The sequence below is a fragment of the Dictyostelium discoideum genome (assembly GCF_000004695.1).
Source record: "Dictyostelium discoideum AX4 chromosome 3 chromosome, whole genome shotgun sequence".
In the NCBI taxonomy this organism is placed as follows: Eukaryota; Evosea; class Eumycetozoa; order Dictyosteliales; family Dictyosteliaceae; genus Dictyostelium; species Dictyostelium discoideum.
In genome coordinates, this window is record NC_007089.4 from 1,756,833 (window position 1) to 1,766,870 (window position 10,038).

General features: G+C 24.0%; 5 protein-coding genes across 5 annotated transcripts in view; 1 reads left to right on the top strand and 4 right to left on the bottom strand.

Moving 5' to 3' along the window:
• Window positions 1-307: 307 nt before the first annotated feature.
• On the bottom strand, window positions 308-1,747 carry cprF (cysteine proteinase; the record flags this gene model as incomplete). The annotated part of the gene is made up of 2 exons (XM_636633.1): window positions 308-368; window positions 504-1,747. The coding sequence occupies 2 exons, from the start codon at window positions 1,745-1,747 to the stop codon at window positions 308-310; spliced, it is 1,305 nt and encodes a 434-aa protein (XP_641725.1).
• Window positions 1,748-3,681: 1,934 nt separating this feature from the next.
• On the top strand, window positions 3,682-4,128 carry rps19 (40S ribosomal protein S19; the record flags this gene model as incomplete). The annotated part of the gene is made up of 1 exon (XM_636634.1): window positions 3,682-4,128. The coding sequence occupies one exon, from the start codon at window positions 3,682-3,684 to the stop codon at window positions 4,126-4,128; it is 447 nt and encodes a 148-aa protein (XP_641726.1).
• Window positions 4,129-4,439: 311 nt separating this feature from the next.
• DDB_G0279209 (hypothetical protein) lies at window positions 4,440-5,072 on the bottom strand (the record flags this gene model as incomplete). The annotated part of the gene is made up of 3 exons (XM_636635.1): window positions 4,440-4,630; window positions 4,744-4,908; window positions 5,030-5,072. 3 exons carry the CDS (start codon window positions 5,070-5,072, stop codon window positions 4,440-4,442), a joined length of 399 nt encoding a protein of 132 aa, XP_641727.1.
• Window positions 5,073-5,851: 779 nt separating this feature from the next.
• On the bottom strand, window positions 5,852-8,429 carry DDB_G0279211 (cobalamin-independent methionine synthase; the record flags this gene model as incomplete). Its single annotated transcript, XM_636636.1, has 2 exons — window positions 5,852-8,248; window positions 8,349-8,429. The coding sequence occupies 2 exons, from the start codon at window positions 8,427-8,429 to the stop codon at window positions 5,852-5,854; spliced, it is 2,478 nt and encodes an 825-aa protein (XP_641728.1).
• A 1,160-nt stretch (window positions 8,430-9,589) lies between these two features.
• The window catches only part of rpl11 (S60 ribosomal protein L11), a gene marked incomplete at both ends in the record, with an annotated part of 965 nt that continues 516 nt past the window's right edge, over window positions 9,590-10,038 (bottom strand). The window contains one exon of the mRNA XM_636637.1: window positions 9,590-9,972. Within this exon, the coding sequence (XP_641729.1) occupies window positions 9,590-9,972 (383 nt within the window). The remainder of the gene's footprint in view (window positions 9,973-10,038) is intronic.

The window sequence follows — 10,038 nt, forward strand, 5'->3', positions numbered from 1 at the left end:
TTACTTTATAAAATATTCTTAAATTTAACAAGGCTAGGCCGCCACCTGCTTTAATTAATCCCTAATTATTATTTCTCAAATTTTTAAGATAGTTTTTTTTTTCTTTTTTTTTTTTTTAACAAAATTTATTCTAACAAACCCTCAAACATTATAATATAATTTTTTAGTAAAAAAAATTCAACAATAAACTATTTTAAATCTATTTTTTTTTAACATATATTACAAATAATTTTTTATTTATTGTTTAGTAAACTTTAAAAATCTTTTTGGTATTTTTTATTTTTATAAAATTATATAAATTTTTAATTTAATTCCATTTTGATTTTGGAATGGCTTGTGGGATTGAAGCCATAGTAGCAATACCACATCTATAAAGGTGAAGTTAAAATAAAAATTAAAAAAAATTTAAATAAATGATTAGTTAGTAACTCTATCCTAATATATATATATATATATATATATATATAAATTTTTTTTTTTTTTAATATATTATGTGTACTTACTGATTATCCTTATCTTTACTCATTAAAATGTAACCATTAATACCCCAGTCAAGACCCCATGAGTTTTTAACGATCCAATAGTTACCATCAGTTGGGTAATCACCAGAGTTACTATTACCACCATTTGATGAACCTGAGAATGAACTTGAACCAGAGGCTGAACCTGAACCAGAGACGGAACCTGAACCTGAACCTGTACCAGCACCAGTGAAACTATTGGAACCTTGAGATTGAGATGATTGTGACCAACTGTTTGAATCTTGTGATGATTGAGATTGAGATGATTGTGACCAACTGTTTGAATCTTGTGATTGTGATGATTCTGACCAATTGTTATTTGATGATTGTGATTGAGAACCAGCAGATTGTGATTGAGAACCAGATGAACCACTACCGAAACCAACAGCTAAGACACCGTGATCCAATTGAGTTGAAGAGCAAGCTGGTTCATTGTAGATACCAGATGAATAAAATTGGAATGATGGTTGAGATGCATCAATAGCAACTGAGGTTGGACCTTGAGTAACTTTGGCAGCTAAATCTGATTCTGAACCAGAGGTAACGTTAACGTATGATGATAATTCAGCACCAATGTTACTTGGGTTGTATTTACATTTTTCAGTGTTGGCAGTGAATGGGTAACTGCTTTCAGTATCAATACCTCCGTTATTGATGATGTATTCGAAAGCTAAGGTCATTAAACCACCTTCACAACCGTTGTTACCGTATGAACCTGAACAATCGATTAATTGTTGTTCAGAGACTGATGTTAAATCTGAATCACCATTGGCAATGTATTGAGCACCTTCAGTGGCACCAGTTGCTGAGAATGACCAACAACCACCACATTCACCTTGATTTTTGATTGGGGTGACAGCACCTTTAGCTCTCCAATCGACGGAATTAGCTTGGACACCACCAAATACTTTTTCAGATGGAGTCATTTCGAGTGATGATGCATCGAATGGGGTACCTAAATAGGTGGCTCTGTATTCTTCGTTGGTGATATCAGCGAAAACATTTAAACCTAAAACGGTTTCACTACCTTTGGTATTCCATTCATTGATGTAATCCATATTGGCTTTGAAGATATTGAAACGACCATTGAACTCTTCTGATGAATAATGTCTTTGGTGAGCAATCATCCAATTGGTGAAAGCATTTCTGTATTGGAGTTCAGATAATTGTTGTTTAGCAGTGGCAACACTAACTAATAAAACACATAAAGCAGATAAAACTTTCATTTTTAATTTATTTATTTATTTATTTTGAAAAATATTAATAAAGATTTGAATAATTGAAAAAAAAAGAAAAAAAATTCTCCTTTTATAATGTTTTGAAAATAAAAAAAAAAAAAAAAGATATATAAGAAAAAAAAAGAAAAAAAAAAAAAAGTTAATGGAAAAGAAAAAAAAAAAGTGAAAGGAAAAATAAAATTTTAAATCCTATTGAAAATTTAGTTTTGTAAAATTTAATAAGAATTTTAAAGACACATCATAAATGATATGATATCCAAAAAAGATATTTTTTTTTTTCGACCTCGAAAAGTAAACAAAAAACTTTTTTTAATTTTTTTTTAATTTTTTTTTTTTTTTTTTTTTTTTTTGGAATTGACTTTTTCCAATCGATTTTCTTTTTTTTAAAAAAAAAAAAAAATATCTAATCAAAAATTGCTTAAAAATTAATTCTTTGATTTTCGTTGTAATAATGGATATAATTTTACACCATTCAATGGATATAATTTTTGTAATTGTTTTTTTTTTAAAAAAAAAAAATTCATATATTAAATATCTTTATTTATAAATTAATATTTGATTTTCCAAAAAAAAAAAAAAAAAAAAAAAAAAAAAAGGAATTAAAAACTTCATACATTAATAAAAAAAAAAAATTGTTTAAAAAAGGAATTAAAAACACAAAATGATTATTTATTTTATTTTATTTAATAATACATTTTGTTTATTAATTTTTTTTTTTTTATTTTTTTTTTATTTTCCATTATAATTAACTAAAAAAAAAAAGTTGGAAAAAAAAAAAAGGAAAATTTTTGGTGGTATTAAAAAATTAAAAACAAGAAAATAAAAAACCATAAAAAAATAAATAAAAATAATAATAAAAAAAAATAAAATTAAGTTTTGTTCAATTTTAAAGTTTAAATATAATTCTATTTATTTTTAAAGAAAGATTTTATTTAATTGATCAGATAAAAAACTTTTTTTTTTTTTTTTTTTTTTTTTTAAAAAATCAAAAAAAAAAATAAAAAAAATAAAAAATAAAAAAATTTTTTTTTTACATTCCAATGTAAAAACTATGTCAATTTTTTACGTTTCTCAGGTTTTTTTTTTTGAGGCATGCCAAATTTTTTTTGTGTGACTCGGGCTAAGAAAAAAAAAAAAAAAAATTATCATCTTTCTTTTTTTACGAGTACATACAAAAGGTGTGTGATATCTATTTTATTTTTTTTATTCATATTATTTGTTTGTTTTCAAAAAAAAAAAAAAAAATAAAAAAAAAATAATAAAAAAAAAAAATAATAATAAGAGAGATAAAAAAAAATAAAAAAAAATACAGTTATTAGAGATGAAGTTTATAAATAAATAAAATCAAATAATTAAGACACACAATATTTTCAATTTTATAATTATAAAGAATTTTTTTTTTTTTATTGTAATAAAATAAAAAAAAAAATATTTTATATGTAATAATATAAAATAAAAATTCAAAATTGTATTCAAAAAAGTGGTAATTTAGAGTGATCAAAAATAAACAAATTTTTTAAAAAAAAAAACAGAATTGATTAGGGACAGGTTTATAAAAGTGTTTAGATTCAGTTTTATTATATTATAATAATAAAGCATATAATCGAAAATTAAAATATTGTTGGAATTAGGTTATGCAGATCAAAATTATTTATAGATGGTTACGCGACCAGAATGTCACTCTCTAAAAATTCGTATTTTTTTTTTTTTTTTTTTTCAATTTTTTTTTTTTCGTCTTTCAAATTTTTTTTTTTTTTTTTTTTTTTTTCATTTTGATTGTTATTTTCACTTCATCAACAAATCACCGTATATATATTTTTTTTCTTTTTTTTCCCCCACTATTTCAATATCATTTTCAAATATAAAAAAAAATTATTCTAACAATTTTCTTTTTTCTTTTTTTTTTTTTTAAAAAAAATTAGATGGCCACCACTGCTGTTACCCTTAAAGACGTCTGCCCACAAGAATTCATTGCTACCTACGCAAGATTCTTAAAGAAAACTGGTCGTGTTCAAATCCCAAAATGGAATGATATCGCCAAAACTGCCACCTACAGAGAACTCCCACCAACCAACCCAGATTGGATTTACTACAGAATTGCCACCCTTGCCCGTAAAGTTTACATCCGTGGTGGTGATGGTGTTGCAACCTACAGAAGAGTTTTCGGTGGTAACCGTAGAAACGGTGTCAGACCAAATCACTTTGCCGATGTCAATGGTGGAAACATCCGTTATTGTTTAAAACAATTACAAAACTTAAAAGTCATTGAAACCGACGCTGTCAAAGGTGGTCGTACCATCACTGCTACCGGCCGTAGAGATCTCGACAGAATCGCCAAGCAAATCTATGACAAAAAAAACAAAATCTAAATAATCACGATTTAAGTATTTAAATGTTTTGCAACAAAGATTAACAAAATATAATAAAAACTAAAAAAAAAAAAAAAAAGCAAAAAAAAAAAAAACACCTATTTTAAATTTTTCTTTTTTATTATTATATATATATATGTATACATTTATTTGTTTTTTTAAAGTGGGGAAAAAAAACAATGTATTTGTTTTTACAACTAATTAAATTGTATAAACATACATTATTTGGAATTTTTGATTTTGTTTTTGCGAAAGTAAATCCTATTTTTTTTTTTTTTTTTTTTTTTTTTGTTTCCTTTTGTTTTTTTCTTTTAAGTTCTCTTTAATTCATATTCTATTGCAGATAAATCATTTGAATTGTTTACAACAAAATCAGAAGGAGTTGGTGATAATTTTATATTACCCCAAATGTTTACATATAAACGCATAAACCCATTAAATACTTTAATAATTCCATTTCTTAATATAATTGTATTACCTGGCTGTACAACATCATTTTGTTCTGTTGATTTTTTTACAATTAAAAATATATATTAAATAATAATAAAAAATAAAGAAAATTGTTAATAATAATAATAATTAATAGTTTTTAACAAAATAAAAAAAATAATTTACCATTTTTAACAGTTAATATAATTGTACCAGTTTCATCACCAACAACAGCTTCTGATATCATTTCTTTCTTATCTTTATTCTTTTCAATTACAACTTTTGTACTAACTACTTTTAAAATTAAATTATGACCTGTTGACATTGGTTTTAAAGATGATACCTTTGAAACTAAAATAATAATAAAATATAAAAAAAGTTTGTTAGTATACCAATTTTTTTTTTTTTTATTTTTTAAAAATAATAATAAAAATATCTCTCATTTTATTTTACTTTATTATAATATACATACAAGTTGGTTGTGTTAAAGGTGGTGCATTATTTTCAGTGGACATTATGTTTAATTATATGTTTTAAATAAAGAAGAAAAAAAAAAAAAAAAAAAAAAAAAAATTTAATAAAAAAAAGATGCAAATAGGATCGTATAGATTTCGATATTTAGAAATAATCTGAAAATAAAAAAAAAAAATAAAAAAAAAAAAATATTGATTAAAAATAAAAAATTAATTTATGAAAATATTAATAAAAAAAAAAAAAAAAAAACCAGTGCAAATTCAATATAAAAAAAAAAAATTAATTTGTGAAAATAATAAAAAAAAAAATAAAAAAAAAAATTAAAAATAAAAAAAAAATTAAAGTAAAAAAAAAAAATAAAAAAAAAATGCAAATATATATGTGTGTGAACATCATCTTATTTTAATATAACTAAATAAAAAAGGTTACCTTTATTTTATTTATTTTTTTAATTTACAAATTGGGTCAGATTTTTTTTTTTTACTTTAATTTTGGACAACTTAAATTCTTCCAAATTCGAATTATTGAATAAAAACATTTGCCAAACTACTGATGAAAATTATTGCTCAAATATATTTTAATAATAATGAAAATAATTTCCAATAATAAATATATAACTCTAAAAAAAAAAAACTTTGATAATTAAAAAAAGGTTAAAAATTTAATTTTTGTATCCATTTTTATTATTATTATTTATAATGTAAAGTTTTTTTGAGATAAAAAGATAAATAATAATTAAAAATAAAAAATTAAAAGATTTAAAAATTTAAATAATATATTTTTTTTATTTTTATTTTATTTTATTTATTAGTTTATATTTTTATTCTTTATTAGCATAAATTTCTCTAAATTGTTTAGCAACTTTAACCATATTAATTAAAGCTAATCTTGTAGTTTCTGGTTCTCTAGTTTTAAGACCACAATCTGGATTAATCCATAAGAGATTAGTTGAGAGATATTTAAGCATTTGTTCAACACGATCTTTCATATCTTCAACAGATGGAATTCTTGGAGAGTGAATATCATAGAGACCTGGACCAATTTCATTTGTGTAACCATATTTTTCAAAAGCTTTTAAGAGTTTGAGATCAGATTTTGAATTTTCAATAGTTAAAACATCAGTATCCATTCTTTGAATTGATTCAAAGATATCATTGAAATCTGAATAACACATATGGGAGTGAATTTGAGTACTATCTTTAACACCAGTGCTTGATAATAAGAAAGAGTCAATTGCCCATTTAAGATATTGATTCCAATCGGATAAACGCAATGGAAGACCTTCACGAATTGCTGGTTCATCGATTTGAATACAAGCAATACCTTTATTTTCTAAATCGGTAACTTCATCACGAATGGCTAAACCAATTTGGAAACAAGTTTCAGAACGTGGTTGGTCATCACGAACAAATGACCATTGAAGGATTGTAACTGGACCAGTTAACATACCTTTCATTGGTTTGGTTGTGAGGGTTTGAGCAAATGTGGTATATTCAAGAGTCATTGGAACTGGTCTATTAACATCACCATAGATAATTGGTGGTTTAACACAACGACTACCATAACTTTGTACCCAACCATTTTGAGTGAAAACGAAACCAGCTAAATATTCACCAAAATATTCAACCATATCGGTTCTTTCAAATTCACCATGTACTAAAACATCCAATTCACATTCTTCTTGAACTTTAATACATTTTCTAATTTCATCACGAATGAATTGATCATAAGCTTCTGGTGTGATTTTCTTTGATTTAAAGTTACTTCTTGCTAAACGGACTTCTTTAGTTTGTGGGAATGAACCAATAGTAGTGGTTGGGAATAATGCTGGAAGAGTAGTTAATCTTTTTCTTTGGGCTTCACGACGAACTGGGAATGGATTTTCACGTTTTAACATTGATGGAGTAATTTCAGTAACTCTCTTTTTAACGATATCATTATGAATTAATTTTGATTCTCTTCTCTTTTGATTTGATTCTTTATTTAATTGATAATATTCTTTAATTTTTGAACAAGTATCTTCTGGGAAAGTAATAGTATTTTCAGTGGTAAAAGTACATTTATTAAGAGCGTAGGTAAGGAAAGAAATTTCTTTTAATTTCTCTAATGAGAAAGCTAACCAATCTAAGACTTGACTTTCAACTCTACCAATTTCACGAGTTAATGAATGTGGACAATGTAATAATGAACAAGATGGTGCCAATAAAATTCTATCACTACCAGTTTTGGCGATAATATTCTTTAAGGTAACTAATGATTTAGTTAAATCATTCTTCCAAACATTTCTACCATCGATAATACCAATTGAAATTGTCCATGAGGTTGGAATTTTAGTTAAAACACTTTCAACTTCACTTGATGAACTTCTAATAGTATCAATATGAATACCATTTACTGGTAATGAAGTAATTAAATCAATATTTTCACGAATTTCACCGAAATAAGTTGCAATTAAAATATTAATATTTGGGGCAGCTTTATGAATTACATTAAAAGCAGTGGTATAAGCATTTTTAATTAATTCAGTTTCAAAGAGATCAAAACATAAAACTGGTTCATCGATTTGAACAGATTTAACACCAATCTTTTCAAATTGTTTGAAAAGTTCTTCATAGACACCTAATAAAGCATTGAGGTGAACTAATGAATCGAATTTACTTGAATATGGTTTTGAACTATCACTTGATTTACCTAATAAAAGGAAAGAGATTGGGCCAAGAACAACTGGACGAGTTTCAATATCAATTGATTTTGCTTCTAAGAATTCGTGAATTGGTTTTGGTTCACTATAACCACCATAGTTTGTTAATTTGAATTGTTGAGAATCTTCAAATTCTGGTACAATGTAGTGATAATTTGTATCGAACCATTTCTTCATTTCCATACTACCAACATCGATTGATTTCTCAACTTTTGATGCAAATGCACCTTGAGTATTGGTTTCTGAAACTTGGGTGGCTGCTTTTGAAGTTTGATAACCACGACCCATAGCGAAATAAGTACGTAAACCATTTGAACCATCTTCAATTTCAGATTCAACAACTGGAGTATAACGTTTTGGAATGGCACCAAATAAGTGAATATGATCTAAAACTTGATCATATAATGAAAAATCATTACTTGGAATAATTTCAATACCAGCTTCCTTTTGTAATTTCCAATGATTAATTCTAATTTCTTTTAATTCCTTTTGGAATTGGGTTTCTTCAACTTTACCCTATTTTTAAAAAAAAAATTTTAAAAAATTTTAATTTTAATAAATTTATTTTATATTAAATATTTTATTTTAAAATAAAATTAAATTTTAGAAAACTTACTTGCCAATAGTTTTCAACTAATTTCTTTAATTCACGGTTTTCACCCATTCTTGGGAAACCTAAATTTGATGATGAAACCATTTTTTTATTTATTTAAAAATTTACTTATTTTGATAAGGTTAAATATAAAAAAAAAAAAGAGAATTGATTTGTTTTAAAAAATTATTTTCCAATTTTATAGTTTTTTTTTAAAAAAAAAAAAAAAAAAAAAAAAAAAAAAAAAAATGGCAAAAAAAAAATAATAATTAAATTAAAAATAAATAAAAAAATAATTACGAAATAATATTACCAAACTGGTAGTATCTTATTGACTGTATATTCAAAAAAAAAAAAAAACAAAACAAAAAAAAAGGAAAATAAATCACCATAATGACTAATGGTATTGGAAATTATAATAATTTAAATTTAATAACCTAATTTTTTTTTTTTTTTTCCAAGCTTTTACAAAAACTAAACTTATCCCCATTGACGTGTAAATAATACAAAAATGATTTTTCATATTAGAAAAAGTATTTAAGATGAAAATCATTTTGTATACACGTCAATGGGTTTTTTTTTTTTTTTGGTTTAAATTTGCATTTGGTTGGGGAAAAAAAAAAAAAAAAAAAAAAATATCTAATGGCACTGAACAAGCACAATTAAATTTCACCCAATCTTATATGTTGTTGACTCAACAACTTCAAGGTTGATATTTGAAAATATTAGAAAATGAAAAAAAAAAAAAAAAAATAATATTGCAAAAAATTACCTTTACAATTGATTAAAAAAAATTTTTTTTTTTTTTTTTTATTTTATTATTTTTCTTTATTGTTATTACATTTCCTGAAAATGTAATTTAGAGACAATAATTGATTTTTCTATTAACAATATTTTTAAAATATTTTTATTCTTTTACTATTTTTTTTTTAATTATTATATTTTTTTTTCTTTATTTTATCATTCTATTATTTCTGTTACTTGAAAAAATAAATTGATATTATTTTTTATTAATTTTTTTTTTTTTTTAATCCAATATATTTATTGAGAATGACCAAATTATATTTAAAAGGGAAATTTGAATGGAAAAAAAAAATAATTGAAAAAATTCTTATATTCTTTTAAATTTATTATTACAAAATAAAATAAAATAAAATAAAAATTATCTCAAATTAAATTTAAACAATATAAAATTTACACTTTAAAGAATGAATGTTTTTTTTTTTTATGAATATAGTTTTTATAATTTATGTGTGAACAATTGTTTATTTCTTTCCACCAATAACAATACCATCATAAGTGGTTTTGAACCAGTTAACGGCATCTTCTTTACCGATTTTATGTTGGAAACCAACTTTAGCACCGGCTCTCTTTTTGTGAGCAACACGGAAACCTGGACGTGAAAGTACGACGAAGAAATCCATACCGTAAATACCGATTGATGGATCGTATTTAATACCTAAATCGATGTGTTCTTGGATACCAAAACCAAATGAACCTTGGGTTGAGAAGTTACGGGCACGGAGTTCGAATTCTCTAACTTTGAGACCTTTTTCTAAGATTTCAGCAGCTTTTTCACCACGGACAGTGACGTGAGCAGCGATTTGTTCATTACGACGAATGTTGAAAGATCTGACAGTGTAACGAGCTATAATTTTTAATATTATGGTTAGTCTATGGTATTATTTTTAGTTATTATTATTTAAATAATTTA